Source organism: Pseudomyrmex gracilis, unplaced genomic scaffold (genome assembly GCF_002006095.1).
Source record: "Pseudomyrmex gracilis isolate BER0280 unplaced genomic scaffold, ASM200609v1 scaffold_38, whole genome shotgun sequence".
NCBI classification, from domain to species: Eukaryota; Metazoa; Arthropoda; class Insecta; order Hymenoptera; family Formicidae; genus Pseudomyrmex; species Pseudomyrmex gracilis.
The window spans coordinates 614,082-640,207 of record NW_018020622.1 but is presented as its reverse complement, the minus strand read 5'-3'; the positions used below and the strand labels follow the sequence as shown (position 1 = coordinate 640,207).

At 38.0% G+C, this 26,126-nt stretch overlaps 2 protein-coding genes across 3 annotated transcripts in view; both read left to right on the top strand.

Annotated features, from left to right (window-relative positions):
* LOC109852860 (homeotic protein ultrabithorax-like) overlaps positions 1–14,107 on the top strand; it is a 69,423-nt gene extending 55,316 nt beyond the window's left edge. The window contains exon 2 of the mRNA XM_020424416.1: positions 13,503–14,107. Coding sequence (XP_020280005.1) covers positions 13,503–13,819 — 317 coding nt within the window. The 3' untranslated portion in view covers positions 13,820–14,107. The remainder of the gene's footprint in view (positions 1–13,502) is intronic.
* Positions 13,847–26,126, top strand: part of LOC109852858 (homeotic protein antennapedia) — a 147,865-nt gene continuing 135,585 nt past the window's right edge. Inside the window, exon 1 of one of the 2 annotated variants that reach the window (XM_020424413.1) lies at positions 13,847–13,911. The gene's annotated coding sequence lies outside the window, so the exon portion shown is untranslated. The remainder of the gene's footprint in view (positions 13,912–26,126) is intronic. The other variant, XM_020424407.1, reaches the window with a different exon arrangement.

Genomic DNA, 26,126 nt, shown 5'->3' with positions numbered 1-26,126 from the left:
ACGACAGAAATAACGTTTAAGAATAAAAGATGAGAGCGAAAAAGGAAAGTACTTATTGCTTATTCATAAGAAGCCAGAAGAATGTTGTTTATGTGACTGCTGCTTTGTGTCGAAATATGCAAACAAAGACCATAAACGTAATAATAAATTTGTAATCCAAATTTTTATGTACAATTATAAAACTAAGACGCAATTGTGAACATGTTCTCTAATGTTGTATAACAAGTCACACACAATATCTTGATTTTAATCAATTTTATAGTTCCTCATTGTTACTGAACTATACTAATGGATTTCGTAAATTGTTGGCGAAGCGTGTTTTTCCGAATATGTCGTATAAAATAGGTTGAGCGGTCATAATTTTCTCGAATTTTCGATCTTTTTTCGATCAGACCGCCCCCTTTGAGAGGGTTTTGTAAGATTTATTCACCGTCTGGTCACTATAGCGGACGAATTTCACCGAAAAAGGAATGGCATATGGCGCGGGACGCCATTCCGCCAGAACATCCGTGAGGATTTTCAAATTTTGTTTGTCATGATTGCACTCGCGTGAAATCCATATTTCAGATGTGAAAAGGGACGGATCTCAATCGAAAACCACAGATGTATTAAATTACAACGGGCAAAATTATTCCACTTTTTCCGTATCAAAGTTTCTCGGCAACGGCTTTTAAAACAAGCATTAGTAACCGGGACGTGTGTGCTGGTACATTTTTTATACATATGAATAATGTGTTTTTGTAAAGAAGATGGCTGATATATCTGCTTCCGACTGCTCGACATACGTGGCAGATGTAGACATCGACATTCCAAAAACGTAGTCTATAGGGAATTTCGGCTCCCCAAGTATAATGGCGGTATCCTCAGAGACGCACGTGGTGTGTGCTGCGTATCATATTACGCTTGTTCCACGTGCCAATAGCGGCCGTCCGTGTCCACAATTTTTCTGATCTCAGTTCTCCATCGCGCTATTACAATTACCAATTTATTCGGAAAACTCGTATTCCATTGAGTGAAATGGGGTGGTTGTACATCTGTTTGCACGTGACGTTCTTTGAATCCATGATTGTCTTTTTTAACTTTGCGTTTTTTCTCATTAATTTGTTTTTTTCTCATTTTTTTAATCAGTAAACGAGTATGCAAATGTTAATCTCCACAACGATATTTATTTTCTATAAAAAAAATACTACGCATGTGCAAGCTCACTCTCTCTCTTTCTCTGTCTTTCTCTTCGAAGCAAGCTTACTTGTCATCCGTGTTATAACTTTGCTTGGCAGCCATTGATTACAAACCAGGCACACCGTGCCTTATCTTCCCCTTACACGCCTGGGGATCAGAATCCCCCCGGTCTGGAAATATTTCGTACATCCCCCAAATTAATATCTGTTGGTTCAATATCATTCGTCGACCGCTTGTATCTACGGAAGCTTCGTCTGCGACTTAATAGCGACGAACGTAAGAAAAGACGGCGTTGCTTACGACTTTATTAAGAGACATATCGTGTAAGATATGTTTTATAAAGAGAAATTGTTGACAAAAAGTTATAAATATTTATATATCAAAACAAATAAAATTGTCTGTAATTTATTCTATTTTTTGTACAACAGATAAATAAATAAGATCCATAAATATTTTCATAAATCAATCTTGAGTTATTAAAGCTCAAATATATCTAGCGATTTTATATTATATATCAGTAATTTCAATTATATATCAGTATTTTTATTAAAGTTTTTAAATTGTATTTTTTTATTTGGAAAGCATTCTAAAAAATTGATTGTCGTACCTTACAAATTACAAGCAGTCATTAGGATGTTTGCGGTCGGCAACTAAAGAAAAATGTATAGCAAAACCCGGTTCGTGTCATAAATGGGAATTTCAGGTACTCAGTAATTTTTTAACACGACGACGAGCGGAATACACAATATATCGGAGCAGTTTAATAACCGATGTATGAGAGTATTCGGCTCACGGATGATGTGACGATGATGATCCGCCATTTCACCGCAACTTGGGAGGTCCGCTCTTGATATCCCCCCTTCCTGCCTCCTCACCTGCCCCTCATTTCTTCTTCGTACATGTGCTTCACTCTTTTGCTCCGCGCGATGCTTTTCAGTCTGCCCCTCTCCCTCCATCATCTCCCATGGCTACCTTCCTCAATCGTTCGCCGCTCATTTCTCTTTCTCACTCTCTATCTTCGAGATGTCCTTCTTTGTTGTATCAGGTCCTATCTCGTTTTTCTCTTCGTCGTGCTCTATCGTCTTTGCCGTCCTCTATGTCAGGTAGACTATTCGTATTCGTTGTTTCGACTAGAATATCCTATGAGAACATCTACTAGCTCTGGTTTTATTTTTGTCGCATTAGAAGTGAGGAATAAGACGAAAAGTGAGGTCGAAGCTTTTATTTAATCACACATTTATATGTTAGTATTATTTATAATAAAAAAAATTAAACGTATACACATATTGTAATCTTTAACAAAAAATAATTATGCGAGAAATAATTAATTAAATAAATAATAAATTATGTTTCATGGAAACATAATTTTTACTGAATTTTAAGTTGTTATTAAATACAATTACAATTATCAAAATCTTTCAAGTCGAAAAAAAATAATTTTGTTATTAAAGAAAACACATAAAGTTAAATTTAACGTAAAGAGGACTGCCTGCAGAACAGAAAAGATGAGGTGGCACAAACACAATCGTATCGATAAACCTAACAACTGCATTCATGTAATGTTCGTAATAACCAACAATTTGCGAGAAGGACTTTTAGTTAGGCAACTCGCGTAGCCGTGAGAGATCAGGAGAATGAAATTGCGGACAGCGGATGGGGAGGAAGAAGAGAAGTGAGGGAGCAACGGGAGCAAAGAGAGTGGTGGAGGTGCGAGTCGCGCTCGACTGGTCGGAACGGGAATAATTGCTTGCAGGAGGAGCTGCTTGCTCGCGTCTTACAGAGATTTTGTGATGATAATGGTTACATAAAACTGGGATATCGGTAAAGAAAACAGATTTTTGCTTTTTTTCTTTTTTTTTTTTTTTAATAAAAGCGAGTACACAACGTCACGGTTTGGTTGTACTTACTCCCTTTTTTTCTCTGCGCGCATACAAAAAGAAGATATAATTACTGTTTTCCGCAAATTAGCGAGCAGCGATGATAGCCGGCGCAGTTGCAAAATAAAATAATGGCGAAGAATTACATTGCTTTACGAAAAACGAACAAATCGAAATAAACGGTCTCGTTCGTTGTAAATATAAAAGGCAGACGGGTGTGCGATAATAATAATGCGTTGAATGCGGTTAGAAAACGCGAATATCGGTGAGAAAAAGGCTAAAGGATATCTTTATAACAACTCAATATATACCGGGCGTGGATTGCCTTAATGACTACCTGCGTTTTGATTTTTATGTCGGCAACTCCGTACGTATATTATGTTTAATTTACGCATTTACGACTATCGTTTCGCAAACATGTCTCACGCGTTTTAATGTTTTCAGTGATGTTTTTGAGTTTACTTAAGAGTCTTGCACGAGCTAAATTTTATCTTAAAACAAAATCGTCTCTTGAAATATTTTTTTCTGAATTAAAAATGTAGATTTTTATGTGAGATTTTTTAATATATATACAATATTAACGAGACTGTCGATGATTACAGCGTGATATCAAAATAGCGTGATGCAAACGCCTTATCAAGAGCTTATGATTACAGCAAGTTACAGTAGTAATTTCATTAGCGCTTGTAACTATGTATCAAATAAAGTTAGCTCTGACATTAATAAAATTGACTGTCGACAGTTTTCATGACTCGCAGGCATTATGCCTGCTACATGGTGGTTTGCAACTTTTACGTTTTGCAAAAGAACGACGTAAAGCTATCATCGCGTACGAATCTCCACGCATACATCTTGTATAGCTGACTTCTCGTGCGTGTCTTGAGCTATTTTTTTTTTGTCAATATATAACAAGTTCGCAATTTTTTTTAAGAGAGTAACTTTTTCGATATTGTATTATTAACAATATTATTTTTTTTAGAAATAAAATAACGCGTATGCATCTCTCTTTTATCATTCGAAGAAAGTGCAGTCACTAACATAATTAAATATTTATCGAATTTTCCGCGAATTATGTATTGGTTTTGACTTCAATTAACCCTTGAGCCCGGGTGAAGAAATTTGCGTTTGTTAATTACCGCTGTAGTCGATCGATGTGTTAAAATTCGACATTTATCGAACGAAAACCGAAGACGAAATTTATCGGCGAAACTTGCACCGCAGCCAATCTGGTTGGCAACATGGCGTGTTGGCGAAATAGAAGGGGGCGCGGCGGAGGGAACACCGGTAGGAAGGCGTGGGGTAACGTGAGAGGTAGGAAGGGGGTAGAACGAAAAAAGAGTCTCATCGCAAGGGCTGGCCCCGCGGGGACTAATTTTTATTTTCCCTCTTTTCCAGTAAGTGCTCCGCGTCCACCTATTTCTCATAAATTTGAATTAATTTACATGCATTTGAATTTAATGCACCGCCATGCTTTATCAAAGCAATTAAGCTTTTAAGCGCGCATTTGCATTAATCCAATGTTTACAATTACGGCACGAACCTCTTTTTCGAGCACAGCCCGTTTTATTCCTCTATTCCCGCCCGTCCTAGCTACCGTCGAGAGACAGTAAGATACAGATTGGCTCTATCTTGTGTTATATTTTATCGGGATAATGAATATATCACTAATTAGCGATCTCTCAGAGAAGAGTAATGTATCGCGTTAAGTCATTGAGCGTAGTAAGCGACTCATGTACATGCATGATGCGATAAGAGCTATATACTTAATGTTAATATCCACTCTTCGCACGGATTGCTTATCATATACCTTCCTGTAATAAATATTTCTAATTTACAACGCGTTACGCACGCGCTCTCGGCATTATATTTCCTATGAAAGTCGCGGAAAGCTAATTGGCTAGCGCGTCATTGCGATGAATTAATGCCATCCCTTCGTTGCATAATACAACATCATTTCTCACGTATTTTACTGATTTTTTTTTTCTTAAATTGTAGATATTCGTTAATCTTTACAACGTACGTTTCTTTCCAAGGACTTCTTCGTTATCGATTTTCAAGCACCGTAAAAATTCACCGAGGAACTTTTAGATAGTCGGTGCAATACAGTCTGCATGATTTATGCTAATTAAGATTCTGGTAGCGAATAATATTATAAATTGCAAAATTACGTAAAGGACTGTCTCTTCCTCTCTTCCTCTCTTTCTCATTTCTTCTTCATCTCGTTTCTTTGCCTCCCACTCTTTCTATTCCAATATACACTCTCGAAAGAGGGTATATTGTCTCGTGGACACACATGTATATAGGTATGAGGTTAGTATCTATAGATATAATATAGGGAGTGAAGCGAAGCCCTATTCAAAGCGGATGATTCAGTGGCCGCTGCTGCGTTTGGATAAGATCTCGTAGTGCGCCGCCTCGTTCATCTTAACCGCGAGACCGGCCAACCTGCAACAGAGCTAAAACCACCATTCGCCAAAACCAATTCTTTCCGTTTTTTCGCCTCTTTTACACGGGATCGTGGAACCGAGATAATCCGGAGAACGTTCGAGGATTCGGTCGAAATTCAGTATTGTCTTAAACGCGAAACAAAACTCATTACGCTGTCATTCGGCAACTCCGTTCGTTTGACTTCTCAGGTTTTTTTTTTCTCGCAAAGCATCGCGTTGTCCCGAAAACACTCGGGCCGCACATGGCAAACTTTTTAATATGCCGGAAAGGTTGCCACGTCGGGAACATTTTTGGCAGCTCGCTCTTGCGTATCGCAGATATCGCAAATGGAGTATTCCTGCGAACTAGTTCGCCTGAACTTTCTTGATTTACGCGAGTTCATTATTATTTTCGCGCTACGGAACAATCGCGCCTCTCTTGCCTCTTTCGTACTTTCGTCTGTAACCTCCTCCTCCTCTTTCTCCTTCTTCTTCTCTTTCTCCTACTATTCACGCACACGAGAGATGAAAACTGAAGTACAATACAACTGAAATACGTTGAATAATGGAGCTAATTTTTTTTCTCCATAAAACTTCATATTTTATTAAGAAAACCAAATAAATATTGTAATATTTCTGGCTGCTGATGAAATTGAGTTAATTATTGTAGCGCACGTTACGCACCTGCAAAGCTATGAATTCGCAAAGATGCGTGACTGCGCAAAATTACTTTTTGTTTTTTGTTGCGGCTCTTTGAGTGCGAACAATACTACCATTATCGCCGCGCGCCGCATTTTAAATTTTCGACGCGTCAAGTATAATTTACTCTCCTCCAAATTTTGAAGTCGCTCGCTGCAATTATTAGTAATTGCGCACCGCGCGATGCCTATCTAACGTATCGTTTCCGAAAATCCAAATTTGAAGTTAAGTTCAACCAGGCCGGTAATGATAGTTTTCTGCGAGTTAAAGCGCACGATGGCGTCTTATTCGTCGAAACCGGCTCTCCCCTCTCTTCGTCCCCTCTTCGAGCTGAGCTTGTACACGTACTGGTAGGCCCCCCCGGGGCTTCGTCGAATCACAAGTACGAGAGACCTGCCCTCTCTATGTCTTGCTCCGCTCTGAAAGAAGCCCTCATGTTGCAAAAGAACGCAAAACAAACTGCAAGGCAATTCCTACGTGCAAATTATCAAATCACACAGTTCCGCGTACTTGTTAATATAAGTCATTTATCTTGAGAGACATACACGTAGACTATGTACACAGAGGAAGACGTGGGAGACTTACATCACTCCCTGCTGCTTTTCTGGATCTATAATTGGAACATCTCGAGTCAGCATGAATGCCTCGTCTCTACGCTCGTGATATTCTTCGTACTATATCAAGCAAACCGATGTGCCAAGATACACATTTGGTTGTGTATAAAATTACGATCTAACTCTCTTCCTCCTTTGTTTGTCAAATCAATATCACGATTATACCTATATATATATGTTTAAAACCTTCACGTGAAGGCAAACGCGAAACTTGATCCGTTAATTCGCGCAGCTTTTTCAACGGAGAAAGAATGCACTCGCGCGCACCCACTGTGATCTTCTTCGAGAGCTGCGGTTGCGTAGAGTTGGAAATAAGGCGGCAATAAAGCATATGTAAAATATATTCTTGAATTCCTTTTAGGACGCAGATATATGGATGGTTCCGTGGGTCGGTTGCCCGCTGGTACAACCATGTTCCTCCTTCCCTCTTACAACGACGGATATATATATACATACACGCACACGTGTTGATTTCGTGTGCGTGTTACCGAGGCGTGTGAGTTTATAGATACGCGGCGATGTAAGTAAGACAGACGATCCGTTTCATTAGAAGGTGTCGTGATGTTACCCACCTGTACCTGGACCTCTCTTCTTTCCTTCGCGTCAAGATTCCTTTTTTGGATTCTCGCCTTCTTTGGCACTTATTTTCGCCCGAAAACACATCGCTCATCGAATATCTTGGGATAGCGTAAAAGTAACATTGCAAGAAATTACGGAACTTTGTTGCTAAAATAAATTAGTGTTATTGAAGTATTAACATAATACATATAATAAACAGTATTTATATTTAAAACTAATCGAGAACGTGAAACAACAGAGAAAATGTTAAATCGTCACGTAAATTCATGTAAGGTTTCGGAAACGGGAAAATAACAATGACGATTTGGAAAGAACGTGGAAACCATCAACAAGAAGAAGCAGCAAGAAAGGGAAAGTTTGTCGTTTCTATCCGATGGGAAGAAACGATGAGAAGAGAGAGAGAAAGATGTACCGGAGCGGCCGAGGTGTCGCCTTACAACCGGCTGGATTCGCTTACCTATGCCGAGCCTCCTTTGCATGCCATCTCCACCACCATCTTCCTTCGAGTTGCTTCTTTTGTGCCCGTCCCACGTTCTCTTTCTTCCCTTTCGCTCGGGATGCACCGTTGCGTTCGGTCTTTGCATAATTATTACGATTACCGCGAGTAGCAGCTGGCTCGTTGTGGAGAAACCACCTCGTATCTTCCCCTTCCTCTCTCACTTACTGTATCTCTCACTTTCTCTCTCTCTCTCTTTCTCTCTCTCGCTCCCATTATAGCCACTTGAATGTCACGAGGCGAGAGATGAAAAAGAGAAAGAAGGGCGGCTTATGTTTGCGTGTGTGCGTTAATTAAATTTCTTGGGGGTACATGCGAAATTATCGTTGGGATCTCTGGCCGGTTACTTTTTGCTCGCGATTAATTGCATGTTTCGATGGACTGTCAGCCAATCAGCGTCTTCTCCCCATGTCATCAGATGAGCCGTTGGATGAATTACAACGAATCACGTAACTCAGAAGCGTGTTAATGGTACGCCTCTTACTACGTATCGATTCACGTACCTCATTAAAACGCACAAGAGCTTTCATCTCGATCAGTGGCGCGCGATTGCCATAATCTATGTGACCGACCTTTGTTCTATTTCTGCAAAATGTATCTAATCGTGTTTATCACAACAACAAATTATTTAATTTAAAAAAATATACATATTGTCTCAGAATATTTTTGTAATTAATCAGAACACAATTGTAATTAAGTTATTGTTGTCTTACGAGATATACGTGGGACGTAAATTAAAGCTTCTCGATATTGTTCCGTGACCATCTTGAATTTTGACATCACAAGCGAAAAAATAATTATTGAAGCTCGAATAAAACGTTTGCAGTTACGTGATATGCTATTAGTAATAGTTTCTTTTACTTAACAAAAAAAAAAGTGAATCATTATTATACTCTGTATTATTCGTTTTTGTTTGAAGAAGTAAACTCTGAATTTCTTGGAATTAAAAATGCAAAAGTAGATAATCTACGAGCGGATAAATTTCGGAAACGATCTGTAGATGTTTGGTATTACGAAAATATTGGTTATCTCTTTCATTACGAAACGCTGTTTGCGTGGGAGTGAAATCGCCACCTTGCCCGCGGCGTAGTTGCGCGCTTATTCAAAAGTGCTTGCACGTAAAGCCGATATCTTATTCTCGAGTGGACTACAGCTCCATTCGGTCTTCTTATAGCACATCCTACTCACTGTTGATGACATTCCTGTCCGCAACGCATAATTTCTTCGACGTACTCTATTTCATTTTACCGAGGGTTCTGATTGTTGATGATAGAGCTAGTGGTTACGAAAACTTCATCTTCGAATTTGCACATCTAACCCGTAGACAATAAATATTCTTAATTATAAAAATAATTAAAGTGACAGCTTCATCGCGCGAATAACGAGCTGTTTTATAAACACGCGACATATTTAACTCGTTTATGAGTCTCGCGTAGTTCCAAAAATAACTCTGAGTAATGCTAACTTCTCTTCACAGATATTATCACAGTTGATATTCGGCAACTCTAATTGGATCTACTCATTAGCTTTGCATTCGGCGTAAAAGAATATCGTGCTTATTAGACACATTTACGACACGTGACTTCCATAAGCGATTCTGTCTGACCACTAGTCGTACTTGGTAGCTATTGAAGAAATATGTGTCTTTGCTGTTCCTCATTTGCGAGCGTCAACCCTGGTTTATTTATGTCCACAGGTTTTTAGCATGTATTTACGGTCGTCGTGGTTTCCGTCGTCACACCCCGGAGAGGTCGCGCGTTTGCCTCCTTCTCCCTTTCTGAGAGACGACGTCGGCGGTGTAACGCCGCGCTCTTCGTTAGTCTCTGTTGTATATAACTTATTAATTACGGTTGACTAATGCGCTCCAGCTGTGCCACGTAGCAACATCTTACCTTCTCCCTTCGTCCGCCAACCGTCCTCCAACTTTCTCCCGGTGCTTTCTCGACAGCCCCCTAAGAGAGGAAAGAGAATAAGAAGAGAGAGTAAGGTGGGGAAGGAGACGCCCCGGTAGAAACGAGACGAAGGTCCTGGTAGAATGTGAAAGGAGGAGAAACGTAGGGAGCGGAGAGGGGTCCTAGAAGGTATGGAAGAAGGTGGGAGAGAAGAGAGTAGAGCGCGAGGGACGCTAGGCAGTAACTCACGCCCCCGAGAGGATTACCTACCTTGGCAAGGCTGGAGGAGGGTATATCCCACGTTGAGCTACGATCTTGCTGCGTAGCTACGCGTTCCTCATACCAAGTGTCCTCGGTACTCCCGTGCCGCGTGCAAACAGGGTTCTTCGCGAGAGCGTAAGCGCGTTCCGGATGGTGCCGGAAGGCCAAAACTGGTGATACGTGAACAGACTATAACACTTCAAATGAGACGGAATATTGTTGCAGAATGCTCGCTGGAAACGAGCCTAAACGGAAATAACAAAGCAATTTAATTTAGCTAAGTTATAATGTATGCATAAAGAGATGTTATTCAAATACGATTCATATCTTGGTGCACGGATTTATAAAATATAAAAAAGCCGTCAACTTAGTCGAGATCGATACATCAAGTATGCCAGATATAAATTTTATTTTGCAGATATAATCCGTAAAATGCATTCTATGTAACGTGTTCTTGTAGGACTTACTAAGTATTATCTAATGTAGAAACACGAGCGTATCCGTCATGCGTGATGTATAGTTTACGTACAAAAACTGCTCAACGTTGTGGAAACTCAAGGGAATAAGCCTACGGGGAATATCTCAGGAGGAAGTCCGGGAAGTTCTTCATGGACCCAATTCACTTACTTTGATTTGATTGGTCTCGCGTATGATTCGACTCCGTTATATGCGCGCACGGTATTCGAGGGAGAGACGGAAAAGGAGTGAGGGTTACCGAAAGCTCCGGCATCGTGTTTTGCAAAGTTATATCGGCAAATCCCCAGCAGCAATCAACGTATTGGCTGTTCTTGTTAGAGTTGGCAACCAGTTTAAGTCGGTCCCTACCTCAGTTTATGGCCGAATACGTCGAAACCCGGCAGATCTCTTTCAACCGGCATTTCCCCTTCGCATTTGAAGCTGTTCTCAACGAGCCGAAAGAAGCATTTGATTGTTTGGCAAAATTATCTCTAGTCATTCACGTTTCAATTCTTCCAATATCCTTCTTTTGTTGGACTTTTTTTTTTCTATACGTTTTATAGCGAAAAACATTTTTCACGGTAGTAAAGCACGAACTTCGGAAAAGATATAAAACAAGAAAAGTTTACCTTGCTTAAAAGATGTAATTCTCGAAATTTTTTTGTTATAACTTAGACTTTTGAAACAATAATTCGTTGGACGAAGGTGCGACGGGTTTGCGTGGGGTTGAAATTTTCTAGAATATACGGGCAAGCATTTTTCAAGAAAGGCGTGAGTAACGACCGAAATATTTTTCGCTGTTCTAAACGTGCTCCACGGGTTTTTCCCGCTTTGCTGTTCAGCCAACCAATCTCTCCCGGAATGTCTTGCCGATCTTCTTTGTTCCTTCAAATGAAAGCATTTTAAGATCTCAGTATAAATTCATCCCCCAGAGTTAAACAGCCACGCGCACCTCATTTTACTTTGTGAGAGAGGGGATAAGATAATCTTGATATTTCATCCTTTAATTTGGTTTAGATCGCGATATCTCATGCGTGAGACGTGATGGGAGATGAGATCCAGTAATTTTGCGAGTTAGAAACACGCAAACTCGAGGGTGTATACGCATGTAGACATTTCTCTTATTTTTTTAATTATCCGTATGCAATAAATGTGAAATAAAGATGATGTATAATCATTAATAATTCCAAATTGTCGGTATTTTGACAGTGTTTCTTACACGCTTCAAGATGGCGCGTGCCAATGAGACATGGAGAATAATTTTGTTACAGCCAAAGTGTGAGGGGGAAAAGTTTGATAGAGATTTTGAGATAGAAGGGAAGCAGACTCGACGCGGGGTCCGTGCAACAAATAACTGTTAAAAACGTTGCACAGCAATCCCACGCCCCTCTATTCAACGCGAGCCAGGCGTGACAACCTGGCATGAGAATATCGTGGGGATGTCATAGGGTGGCGAAAGGGGGCGAAAAGAGGTAGCCGGAGGGATAGTAGCTCGGGCGGCAAGCCACTTGATTACAAAGCGATAATAAACATCGCGCTGACATAAACTTTGTTTCAGTGTGGCGCGTTATATGATAGGGATACAATAGTAGTCTGGAATTGCGACAGCGTGTGCGCAGTGTACACACGTGAACAACGCATCGTGTCACTTTGTGTGCGTTTTATTGATAACAGATCAGTAGAGATACAATTGAAGCGTTTATTGGACACCTAGATTTGTAATCGAAACGAGTAAAGTGAGTTTTGCGCGTCGGAAAGCGAAATGTATATATATGTTCTATAAAAGAGGTTTCTGTGCTGCGTGTTATTTGAAAACAAACTCATTTTTCTTAATCCGTAAACATATAACTGCAAAGAGCGGTGTTCAATTTTTATCAAATGGCGAGTGCTTGGAGAGGATTCGCGGCACTTGAAACTTCCGAAATAAATACAGGATATCATTAAATTAACCGTCAATATTTGTCGGCAGGTATTAAATAAATTGCGTAGCAAAAATATAAAATAATTGTTTTCACAGTAATCTCGGCCATTAGTTCATTTCACATTTTGTAAAGACTGCTTCAAGTCGCGGATACGGAAGAAATCGGGGAAAAGCAAAAATCGTAATATTATGGATATTTATGCACTTGGGCGCGCACCGTATGCGACGAAAAAGCGAGTAAAAGGAATACTGCTTACGATCGGGAAGAGCGGTCGGTTTAGGTTGGATACCGGTGGTAGAGGTGAAACGGGAAGGTTTTTACGAGGCAGTAATGGCCGATAAGGTGAGCTTGCGCCTCCACTGGCGGGGCTTACTCCGCTACTGTACCCAAGTGACTGCTCAACAGTACCTATTCGCTGTCGTATACTCTTTTACTTTCTCTCGTTTGTTCGAAACGGCTCACGCCACGCTTTATTTTAAGCCATTTACACATTTCCTTTATCGGCACGAGTTTCATTTATAACGCCGCGGTGCTGATATTCGCAACTCCAAGGCGCTGCGGGGCACCTGAAATTCATTAGAATGTTCTTTTAATAAGTATCTTAAGCAGCTGCTCATAAAGATAACAACTCGCTTTAGAACAAGATAAGAAGCCGGAGTGGATTGACGAGCCGACAAACTCTGCACACTCTGTTCTTATTAGAGAGTGTCTTTCCTATATACTTATCTCTGTGTACCTACTTACCTCCAATATTACTTGTAAATTAATCTTTCGTGTTTTTGGAGAGACCATTTTTTAAGTATTTTTTTACGTTATGCCATAACATACATATTTATGTATTATCTTTTGCGATTCAAAGTTTTATTAAATTAAAATAAATTTTATTAATATTAAATTAAAGGTTTTGTATCTGTCATCGTATAGTTTTCGTATTGTTAAATTATTTAAAAACAGTTTTATTTATAAATTGATCAAATATTTGAGTAAAAAGACCTTGGAAAATTTTGACTATAATTTTACTGCTATGTTTAGTAAACATAGCAGTAAAAAAAGGAGAAACAAAACCTGCTGTAACTTTTGATTTTGGGATTTGATTTACAGGAGCGAACGGAATGCGCAGGCGTGGCCGACAAACTTACACCCGCTATCAAACTCTGGAGCTGGAGAAAGAATTCCACACGAACCACTATCTCACCAGGCGGAGGCGGATCGAGATGGCACACGCGCTCTGCCTGACGGAACGGCAAATCAAGATCTGGTTCCAAAATCGACGAATGAAGCTGAAGAAAGAGATCCAGGCGATTAAAGAACTGAACGAGCAAGAAAAGCAAGCGCAGGCGCAAAAGGCGGCGGCAGCGGCAGCGGCGGCTGCGCATCAGCAGCAAGGGGGCGGCGGGGGTCCAGAGGGGGGCAACTAGGGGTACGCCCTGCATCGGAGCCCCCCTGACCACCCCGCCGCCAATCCACATCACCCTCTACTAGCACCGCAATGTACACAGCTATATTAAAGGTGAGTAGGTAGAGATGTTATTTGATGATGTTTTGATTCCTAAGTTTTTAAAGTACATAGTTTGTTTTATCTTGACATTGTTAAGAAACAATCGATTGTCAAAAAGAATGATCGATTGACAAAAATAAAACAAAAGTTTACTTTAGCAGTCTTTATTTTTTACTTATAACGATAATACTTTTTAGTGTAAAAGGAATGTGTGTATTTGTTCCTGCAAATAATATATGTAAAAAATAATATAAACTACTTTTCCATGTAATAAATATGTGATTTTAAAATATGTTAAAGTAGATTTTGTATTAAGTATATTATTTTCTCTCTTAAAATCTCTATCATAAGTGAAATTGTACAGAATGTGTCGTTATTAAAGAATTTGTACCTTAACTAAGTATAAACTTCAAATAAAGTCAAAACGTCTTGGTTAATTGTTCATTAAAGATATTAATTTGGCATTACCCAGTAACTGGTTTTTGTAGTCGTTAAAATAAAAATTTGTTATTGCATTTACACAAAGGTATCATTTTCTGATAAATATGCATTATATTCGCTTATTGTATTCGAAAAAGAATATCTAAAACTTTTTGACACAGCCAAAATGTAAAGATAGATTAAGTCAATCTGGATTAAAAAGTCATATAGTTTTGCAAACTTTGTATAATAAGTATTAATTAATTAATTTAAACTAATGAACGTGTGAGAAACGGTGAGCTTGATTTTGTAAGTGTATATAAAATTATGTGATTTTCAAATGAAAAATTGTTTAATAATCTTTGTAATAATCTTCTAGCAACGAGAGCCAGAGAATTGGTGAGCGATGTGTGGCACGGCTTTTCTCTATCAACTGATATTGATTTATTGATTTACTGAAAATCGTACGGTTTTTTATACACGTATTCTATAGAATCAGATCTATCGCTTCTTACGTGCTCATTAACTCAGAGTAATTAATTAATATCTTAATAACTACTGTAAACTGTGCATGACTTTTCTGTTCAAGGTGACAATCTATCTTCGTCTGTGTCAAAAAGTTTTAGACACTTTGTACGTGTTTTAGACTCGTTTCTGAATTGCATAATCTAGCACTGTTTGTGAAGTAAAAAACGCACACGCTGTTGATGCAACAGTTAGGATTATAAGTTATGCACTAAAACAATGATAGTCGCATGAACGTTAAACCTGGCGTTAAAAATGAGATTCAAGCTTTTAGCAGCAGCGGCCTTAAAATTAAGTTTAGTCGGCGGGCTTAATGAGGATAAACCGCGTGCAAGCGTGCTTTCATAATTTTCTAAGTTATGCTGTTCGCGTGTATTTAACTTGCGTTGAACGTGCATCCCGAGAGGGGATGCAAACTTGAAATATTACGTTGCGTTTAGTTTGTCATCGTAGCTACAGATGTATATAAATTATTTTTTTTATTGATCTCACTACTTTTGTATTGTGTATAATTAATAAGATTGAGATTTATTACTTCTCTAAAAAAATCCATAAAACAAACAATTGTTAAGGTTTTGTAACTTTTATAGCAAAATTAAAACTTTATTTGAGAAAAAATGTCAATCGTACACAAAGAAAGAAACACAAAGAAAAATATATAAAAGTGACAGATCATATAAAATTAAATAAAATGTCATAAACAAGAAAATGATATGTGGTTAGGTAAGAAGAATGCACCAACATTCTGCTGACTTATTTTAAAAAAATCCGGTTTGTCGGTTTTTGGTTAAAAAGCAAAACTTCAGTTTGAAAAGATAAACGACTTTGAATGGTTCGGGACAGTAAGTTATTGATCGTAAAAAAAATAATATATTGATCGTAAAAAACGGTACCGTTATATCCATACTTACACAAAAGTAGGGTTTTCATTTACGATTTTTTCTGTCTCTTTGAGGAAACGTCAGATCTTAAAATAACGGTATTTAATTCATAACAAATTCTACCTGAAAATATGCATTGTCTAAAACTCAAGCATCTTATGTGTGTGTATAACGAGAAAGTACGTGTATAATTTATGTATACAATTCACAAAAGTAAGTTTATTTGCTTTATATTTTTTATAATTTACGTATAAATTATAGGAAACAAAATATAGAAAACTATTGCTAAAAAATAACATATTAGTCTATTAAATGTTTATTAGTAGTAAAATATTATTGAGAGAAAAGAAATATATATAAAAGGAATATATGTATAAAATAAGTAAATTCTACCGATTGAGAAATTTCTTATTCGCGTCGGATTCTACTGGAGCGCTTAATATCTCTTTTTTGATATCTTCGGGCAACGAAGAAGTTCGGATATAAATTTTGTCTCTTGTGACGGCACGTAATATTACGGCACCGGAGCGATTCTCCGATTAACTCCGTGGATTGCGCCGTAATTGTACGCCACTTGAATCACGATTAAATAACGTCACGGCTTGATGATATTTATTTAATCGCGCTTATTTAATCACCCGTGGTAACCGACACTATCGCGGTAACCGCATTCTTAAAATAGGGTCGTTATTAGTTTCTACACGACATTCAGAGACACACGCATGTGATTTTTATATGGTAATCTAGGCCGTAACTTGTAATTAATATTTTACTTCTTTTAATAATTATACGGTGTGTGTTACACATTTGGGTTTTTTTTATAATTATATATCTTTCTATTTGAATAATGTTGCTAATTTGAATAATGTTGCTGAGGCAAGTTTACAAATGAAGAAATAATATTTGCCATTATAAATAAGGTCGTGCCAAGAATTTCGTAAAACTGAATCGCAATTCTCCGTGCGTTACCTGAAAAAAAAAAATAAAAATAAAATAAAATGTTGGTCCTGCGTCCGTGAACCGATCTAGATATACGCGAAGATAAATTTTGACAGTGAACATGAAAAAGCAATTTAGGAGGGCTTCAACGGTCGGCGTATAGTTGTATACCATAAAACAGTCGCGACGACATCGGATGATTAACTCACTTGTTTTGTTAAGGTAAAATCGAATGCGGACGTTGTGTTATTATATTCGTTAAAAAATAATGTTTTATTGTAATATATATTTTGTTAAATATATATTTTTTTGTTAAATATATATTTTTTTTGAAACTTAATTACGTTTATGTATTATCAAAATCCAAATTTTACCTTGATATTTTCAAGTAGTCAAAAATTGGTCGATCTAATTCAAGTTAATTTTATATATTTTTTTTATTTATATATAATTTTTTTTATTTCTATACTTACATAAATGCGCAGTTTATATATAAATATGATACTGCATGTATCGTACAATATATGTGAGTTTAGTAAAGATAATGAATGCCATGGATTTCGAAAATTTCTAGAGTAGTCATATTTTATCTTTGATTTGTGGGCGTGGCCAAGATAGACATTTATTTTTTGGCATTAGTTGAGTTATTAAAACAAATTCTTGATATTTTTCGACATAAAATCATAAAACTTCATTTCTTCATTACTTTTGATCGTATTAAGGTCTAGTAAATTTACAAAAAGCACGCGAAATACGCAAAGAAGAAACATTTAAATTTTGAATTGATCCGTGTAGTACTCCGCGATAGGCACTTGTTTTGCAGCTGCTTAACTACTTTTACAGCAGGTGGCAGCACAAACCGGCGCAAGGCAGTCGGTAACACGCTGCCTGCTCTACCGACTTCTCAATCGGTACATAACTTAATTTAGAGATTGTCTCTACCCACCAAGCAGGATATATTGAACGGTAGTTCGATGATCGCCCGTAATGCGCTTTATGGTTTGTTTTTATCGACGTGGTTATATAGTAATTCACGACCTTCCTGTTTCTCGGCGTGGTGGGTCGAATCGGCGCATAGCGCGCCCGTGTATACGCGCATGTTGGCATCGGTGTTGGTTCGTACCAACGCGCGCCGCTGAGTCGGCAGAGCTATTCACATTTTCCCCGCGAATGCATTCCCGGAGCTATCGGTCAATAATCCAATAAACCTGCGACTCTCGGTCCCATGAAGAGGAAATAAAGTACCGGCGCTGCGTGATTTTATTGCGTACTAAAGCGTGATTTTCGACAGATCGATGCGCGATCACCGTCTCTTCTCGCGCGCGATTACTTATCCGTTTGCCTTCCAAACGGATAGGTCAGGGATCTTTATTGGCTGTAAAGGAAGACGTTTTACGATCCATAAAAGCGTTTATGGCGCTCAAGTAGTCTTACCTCCGTTCTTACATCCCAGTTATATCCATTACCCCTTCCGCGGCCTTTCCAAGGGCGGCCACTGGCACGCGCACTCTCTCTCACTCTCTCTCTCTCTCTCTCTCTCTCAACTGCCTTTGAGATTTACAGGTTACGCTCCCGGTAACACCTCGTAAACTTGGCTTAACGACTTTAACTGGGCCTAACTGCTTCCTTCCTGCAATCAGACCCTGACCTACCTTGCTTACACACGGTCGTCCTAGAAAAATTTCAAGATGCCGATTGCACGACTTTCTAATTTCATCTAGAGATTTTGATATATTAATTTATTTAATATCAATATTTTCTTTTACACAAGCTAATATTTTTAAAACTACTTATTTTCTACATATATTTATATATATCTGTTATATTTTATGTATATAGAGAAAAAGAGGAAGTGTAAATTATATGAAATCTCTTTCAGTATTAAAACTTGAACATCTGCTTTGTCGTGGCTTCATTGCACATTCATACATTTACACAACAATGAGAAACTGTGAATATAAACTTCCGAAACGCCTTTGAACTTTAATGAAAGATGAAGAAGAGTCACGTGACATGAAAGAGAAATAGAGGATTAGTATTTCTACAAAGATTTTTTTTCTTTTCTTTTTAATAGTTTTTCTTTTTCAACGAAGACAACTCGTGAATCAGGCCCGTAAACTTTGCGAAATAAAACTTTTAAATATAATGAAGATCGAAAAAATCTTTTAGAAAATTACATGAATTATATGTAAATATATGTATTAAATAAGGTAACGTAATAAACTGAAAGTTTTAACCAGAAATGAGAAAAAAATAGAGTATACTTATGACAAAAGAAGAAATAAAAACTCGCACACACTGGCGTGACTTCCCGCAGAGTGTATCACAATTAGCTGGCACCTTTCACCTCCTACTATCATACTCCACTCAAGTTTCATAAAACCATCCTCTTTCTTTATATACAATCTACGGGTACGAGCCAACATGAGAAAATTTAGTGAACTTCCACGCAAACTTTTGAAAGCTTATTTCAATATTACGATGAATAAGTAGATTTCTCTCTGTGCTATCTTATTTCCAAAACTTCCAAAAATAATGTATTTATTTGCTTATGAAATTATATATAAATTAATTTAATTTGTAAATTTTGTAAGAGACGCGTAAATACACACAGATTATAGTTGATTAACTTTAATAGAGAATAAATACTAGCAAACATTAAGGTAAATCGAACAAGAAAAATTAAAACAGAGAGATATTTTTTATTGCACAAAATTATATTTAATTTTATATTTTTATTTAATATTACATTTAATTCTTTATGACAATATTAATAATAATAATAATCATAAATGCAATATATTGAATTGAGTATAAAATATAAAGGACTTAAAACTTTTGATGATTCCTCCATCTTTTTTTTATGCAACAAGACTTCGGAGAAGGGGGGAGATTAATTATCAGGTTTTATATTGGATGTGAAGTTATGGAGTGAGAGGTATTTTGAAGCAGCGAGTTTTGCCCTAGCCGTACAAACTTAAGAAGTGGACGCGAAAAAGAGAGGGGCACGGAGGTAAGCGTAGTTAGTTATATGCCGTACATGCTGGCAACGGCGCCGGTGTGTTTTTCATTTTCTTTATATCACCCTTGACGCTCGTAAAACCATTACCCATGACCGAGCGAAAGCAACTTCTGTATAAGCCCTATCGGTGTGCGCGTATAAACGCGCGAATCGAGACACTCTTTGATGATACTGAAACTTCTTTTACTTGTGCACTCCTATAGGTCCTGTAAGACGAACCCAATTTCCTCCGGCGACGGCAAGTCGACCCCTCAGATTTGCTCGTCGTGCCCACGGGAAGAATTCAGTTTTCTCGTTTGCCGATTGGTTATATCTTTTCGACAATTATTAGATGGCGCGTTATTTCCAATGATTTTAACCGCTATATAACGCTATATTGTATTTAATTTTTGTTATACGAATTCAACGAAACGAATGCTCTTCGCACAATCTCCTTTTAGTTAACGTCTGAAATATATTCAAAGCCCTTCATCACACATGCGGAGCTGGGAGAACGAGTCGGATACTCTGATGTGTAGATAAGTCAGTTAGCGACTCGCTCTAGCGCGTTCCGACGTGAAGTCTTTTTGGGTATCTTCTTATTGCTCTTTCTCTTCTTTCTCCCACTCACTTCTAACGAGTGATTCATCATCGGTGTCGCCTTCTCTTCTTTCCCTGACTAGCTGGTTGGTCGGCTGGTTGTTTGAATCTTTTACTTTTTCCTCCTTATCTCATCTTCTTCTTCTTTTTTTTAATTCCTTTAAGTAACTCGAAATATTTGTTTTATTCCTACACTGGAGTCATACGTAGCAACACACATTTTATACTTATTATTATAATTCAGTTTTACACATTTTAGATTTTTATACTGGAGAAGATGCTAGTATTGGTGTGAAGAGATACAACAATTTTTCTCTTCGGAGACTTGTTAACATCAGTTGTATATGCGGTGTACACTCAGCAGGAGGTATAATGAAGAGATCAACAATCAGATTTCATTTTTGTATTCTTTTCATCTCACCGATGGTAAAAATATAGTTGTCTCTCAATAAATTTCTTAATTTCTAAGTTTAATAACATGCTTTATGTTAATTTGATTTATACATATTTCATTATTCTTATGTATGTATTATTTGTTTACGAGATATTTGTAGACAATTGTTTTAAAAAATGACTATATTTTACGTGATTTCACTATGTTATTGTATTATTTGTACCAATTTTAAAGTTTGCCATAGTTATAATATTCCATATATAATGAATTTTGATTAGTAGTTATTTTGTAGTAGTAATTTTGATTAGTATTTTGATTGAAGAACGAATATCGTTCGTTTCGAGAAGTCCACCTTTGGCCCGGAAGGTGGGATTCTAGTAATTCGGTCATAGAATGGATGGGCGACGACGAGAGAGCGAGAAAGACGATGAAGTGGGTTGAGTAAAGGGGGATAGGGAAGGGACGGGAGGGCGTTCCACAGCACCCTGCATGGGGTAGCTTGCAACCTCACGCGACACTAGAGCCATCTATATCCCCGGAGATTTATGAGTTCCTGGTGCAGCGGCTGCTCGTAGCAACTACACGCTACACAATATCGGTATAGCGCAGTAGTAGTGCTGCCCCCTGTCGCGAGACGAGCGCACTGTTGCTCCACGGGGGTTTCGCGCATTCGCGTTCGTTCAACGCCATCCGGGCAAAAAACTCGTGACTCGATCTCAATCCGAGCTTTTACTTCGAATCTTCTGACTGGTCGTCAGTTAAAGCTTCAGCGATATATGCGCGCACGCGCATATTTCTATGTACATTTTTTTATTATGAAAAAGTCGCATATTTTCTGCAAATTTGCTGCTTATATTACTTACAGCGCATATTACAAAATAAAAGTATTCACAAAAGTATCTGTGTGCGGATTACTAATAAGTTTTTTATTATCAACACCAACTAAAAATAAAAAATGAAATAACCAAAAAAGAATAAATGAATAAAATAGATTTTACATAGTATAACTGAGGATTTTATGGGACAAAAGCAGAATATCGGCCTTGATTTCCATTCACTATCGGCCAAGCGTAGAGAATGGCAGCAGTCGAGATTTTCGAATAGCCCCCCAGACACAACCGTCCGTTCACACTCCGTGTGATATTCTGCAGGAGTAATCAATGAGTATGGTGTGGAGTGGATTTACCCGTGGTGCTATGCGCGCGGCTACGGGACGACGACGACGATATGAGTACTGGTATCTACCTACCTATGCTTCTGCACTCCATCCCGCTTCACCCCATCCTCTTGATGCGGCCGGTTTACGAGCAACCTGTGGTAACGAGAGCGATAGATAATAACTGCTCCGTGCTCAATTCCAACCCTTCCTTTTGTCTTTCTCTCTCTCTCTTTCCCTGTCTATCTATCTCTCTCTTTCTTTCACACATACATTTACCGAACACATGCGTGCACGCATGCACAACTAACCGTATTTTTAAAGCATTTTTGTAGCTTGTTTTTAAAATATTTTTTCCGCACACAGTCTGATGAAATTATAATTACTGTGAAAAAAAAAAAAAAAAAAAAACGGAACATTGATTCTCATTAATTCGGATAAAACGGTAAAAACAGAATAAAATCAACTTTCTGCAACACGTGCGCCTGTGCTGACGCGCATTTATCATGTGTGCGATATTTTGATATATAGATATATACGTTCTCGCGCAGCACTTTCACAAAATTAATAACATCAGCATTTATCTCGAAGTGCCTTTGCGAATTACGCAGAATGCGCGACGTTGTTTTGCAGCGCCATATTGAGATATCGTGTTTCTGGTTTTTGCGAGTTTTAAGTATGAGAATTTATGGCGGCTTAAAAACTCTAGCTTTCTTCGGAAATCCTGATAAATGCGCGTAGGAAGGACGCTTAGGTATGTACGCCAGACTCAGTTTCAGAGCGCGCCGCGTACTCTTGAAAAGAGGCGATGTGAGTCTAGGCCGAACTGTAAACGGTGTAAATGAGATACAAGCGTGGGTAAACAATTTTCAAGTAACAAGGATCCTGTGAATCGTGAAAGGAGAATTCTTAAGACTTATTTATATTGGCTATAAATTAGTGATCTCTCTTATCTTTGATTTCACTATTTTACAATAGCAAAGTATTCGAAATTTAAAATATATTTCCTGGTCCGCGTAAAATTAAAACTTTTCTCTATACTTCTCGAAATACACACTTTTTTGTTTATAGACAATATTAAACATGTAATTGCAAATGAGAGAAATCGGAATAAAATTTATAATATAGATTTCTACCATAATTCTATCTCTGTCTCTCTTTCTCTCTCTCTCTCTCTCATTTTCCGTCAGATATTCTGGTCTAACCCTTTTCGCTCTTAACGTGAACTATTGATATCCCGAGATACTAACACTAGCAGAGCTCAAGCTCAACGTGCATGTGACCGGACAAGGCACCATGTGCATTCATTCTATTACAAAAGAAGCTGAACCAGCGTTCATGGCCCGACCCGTCGCGTCTCTAGTACATATATATCTATGTATGTATATATGAACGTACCACGTCGAACCTTCAACCATTTAGACATGAGTTCTCCCTCGAAAAACAGAAATCTCTAATACTCCTTTACATAGTATCACAGTTTGCATTATTTTAGCTAAATCATTACGAAAACACAAAAATGATTAAATAATTGTTCTAATTTTATAATAATTTAAAAAAATACTAATTCCCATATCGTAGAATTTTTATTCATTTGTGTTATCATAAAATTACACAATCGTATTATTTTACATTGTAAAAATATTTAATGTATTTTTGCACTGTGTTCAAAAATGTTTTGTAACATTGGAATGAGTAACCTAACTTCGTCGTTCCTGTTCCTGTTTCAGGTGAGTGGCAGACTGCACCCGCTGTCTCTGCAATGCCAAATAGATGGTCGATGTGCGTATCTGTCGATCGTCAATTTATCGGTTGCGGCGAATCGGATGCTGCACCCGGTGAGTGACGAATCTTCCCTCCCCCTCCCCCTCACCACGGCTACTCCCCGTAGCTCACTTTGACCGATATGCTCCCCAGACCAATCAGTATCCAAGAGTACACAGTATCATCCGTATAAGCCTAGTGTTGTTGTAGTCGTTCCCCCTTTTCTGGTCTCTTTACCTGTAGTTTCTGCTTTGGTGCAGTAGCATGTATAGATAGGGGTTGAAGTATCGTGGGTGGCCAATCAGTCGACGTCCGAGATGTCGTTTACGAAAACTTGATCGAAAATAGAGTCACGGATACCATAGGCGCTACGCAGGTTCGAAACTGAAATACGTAACGAAAAGGCTACAACTATCCGTTAGGGTTATTAATATAGAACATTAGGAGCATCCAACTCTCTCGACGGGCGAGATTGAGTCGATGCAAACTATTAGTTTGTGACGAGCTCACTAAAACTACAATCGTTTTTTATAACACAATGTACAAAATTAATGTTTAAAGCATGTTTTTTTTTACAAGTCTTCTTGTTTTCCTCCGCTTATGTTATCTCTCGAAAATGCGCACTCGATATAGCCTTGCGAGAGAAAAAGAGAGAGAGAAAGAGAGAGTGAGTGAGTAAATGAGTGAATGATTGGGAGTAAGAGGAAAAGTATAAATAAAAATGAGAGGGAAAGTAAAAGATAGAACAATTGCTGTTAATGTTGTTTTTGTTGTTTTTTTCTTTTATTTTGTGCGAAGCAATATGAGAAGACGTTTATATGTTACCAATTCCGCTTTGCTAATGGTAACTTTCGCTCATCTGTTATATGAAAAGACTGTTTTATTTCATTTCGTTATTCATTTTAGGGTTGTTATATTCGGAAACGTATACCGGCGGCAAGCGAGAGATTAATGCTAAAACAAAACGTACTTCTTTCGATTGGTACAAAAAAAGTATACATATATATATACATATATATATATATATATTGATACTCGATAATTGTGTTAATATTGTATAGAAGCATTTACACAATGTGCGTCTGCTTAAGTACCTGCTAAAACGGTCAGGAGTGCGCGGTCTCGAGATGAATATCACTTTTTTAAAGTGAAGAAGGAAAATAATTTGATATTTTCGAAATTTTCTAGAAAGATAAAGAGATAAAAAGAAAGAGAGAGTGAGAGAAAGAGAGAAATTTTGGTTTTTATCAACGTCAATCTGAGAAGAGCACAAGACGAAGATAGATTACGACACACTATTACAATATACGTATCTAGTACACCTAGACGCCTGCTCTAAAGAGATGTGTGGCGTTATCCTATACAAGTGTATAACTCTATTCTAGTTAATGAATGTATACGAATAGTCGCTAAGAGTATGCGAGAGTAAAATACGTAAACGCAGTATTTCTAAGAGATAAATGTAATGTTAATAGTTATTTATTTTGTGGATCTCGGAACAGATATTTCATTGTTCTGCTGTGCTATACGTTATTAATTAGGCATGTAGTTAGGCGTTTAGGGTAGGCGTTTTTACCTACACGTAGGTATTTGGTAGTTTATTTGTGTAAATGTCTCACGTGGCAAGTTCTTTTTTTGTAATATACTAGAATAATTAAATGTCCATAAATTCGTTCGTATTCTACTTGTATGTAATCCGTCAGGAGCGACCAGGGCCGTGCCAGCCTACTGATTATATATCACGGCGTTCTTAAGGTTTTTATCGTTTTGAACGCTATTGTAACATTGAATATTACACATACATTGATTATTATTGATTGCTAAAAAAAAAAAAAAACAATAAATGCGATGTACACTTAATTACACGTCTTGAGCTTTTTTGCATGCGGTCCTGGCCGCAGCAGTCCACCTCGTACCTCATAAGATCCACTTTCCTCGATCCCGTCATATATTAATTCGCGCGATACGATTTAAAGATTGATTCGTGAAGTTATTGATTTTCATTATGTAACGAAGGCTACGATTTGTGTAGCAATATTGACATTTTCTAATTGATAACAGAAACTTTATCTTTATTAAACTTTTTTCAATTTTTATGTTGAAAGGATTATTTCGCGCTGACACGAGCGACATTTTTAACCGGGATCTTTACCAATTCTATATCACGATGCAACGACGTGCACAGCTTTACGATACTTAAAGCACTCGTTAGGTAGCATCATCATAGTAATCGTGGAACCGCCTTAACGGGCGCCACGTTGATCCGGAGTTGAGCTTTCTACGGACAGCCATAAGTCTCGCTACGCTCCGGGATATTAATATGTTATTGCGGAAAGACTCCCTCATGAAAGTCGACAAGGACTGCAAAAATATGTCTCGCGCGTCTCGGCGTCTCCAGGGGTGGCACACACGTTCACAGTGCGGCGGGGTGAACGCTATCGTTCGCTTTTCCTATATACGCGGCGCTAACACGCACAAACACATGCGCACACGGTCACATGTACAGACGGAAGCCCTCGTTACTATCGTACACGTAGCGGGGAGTGG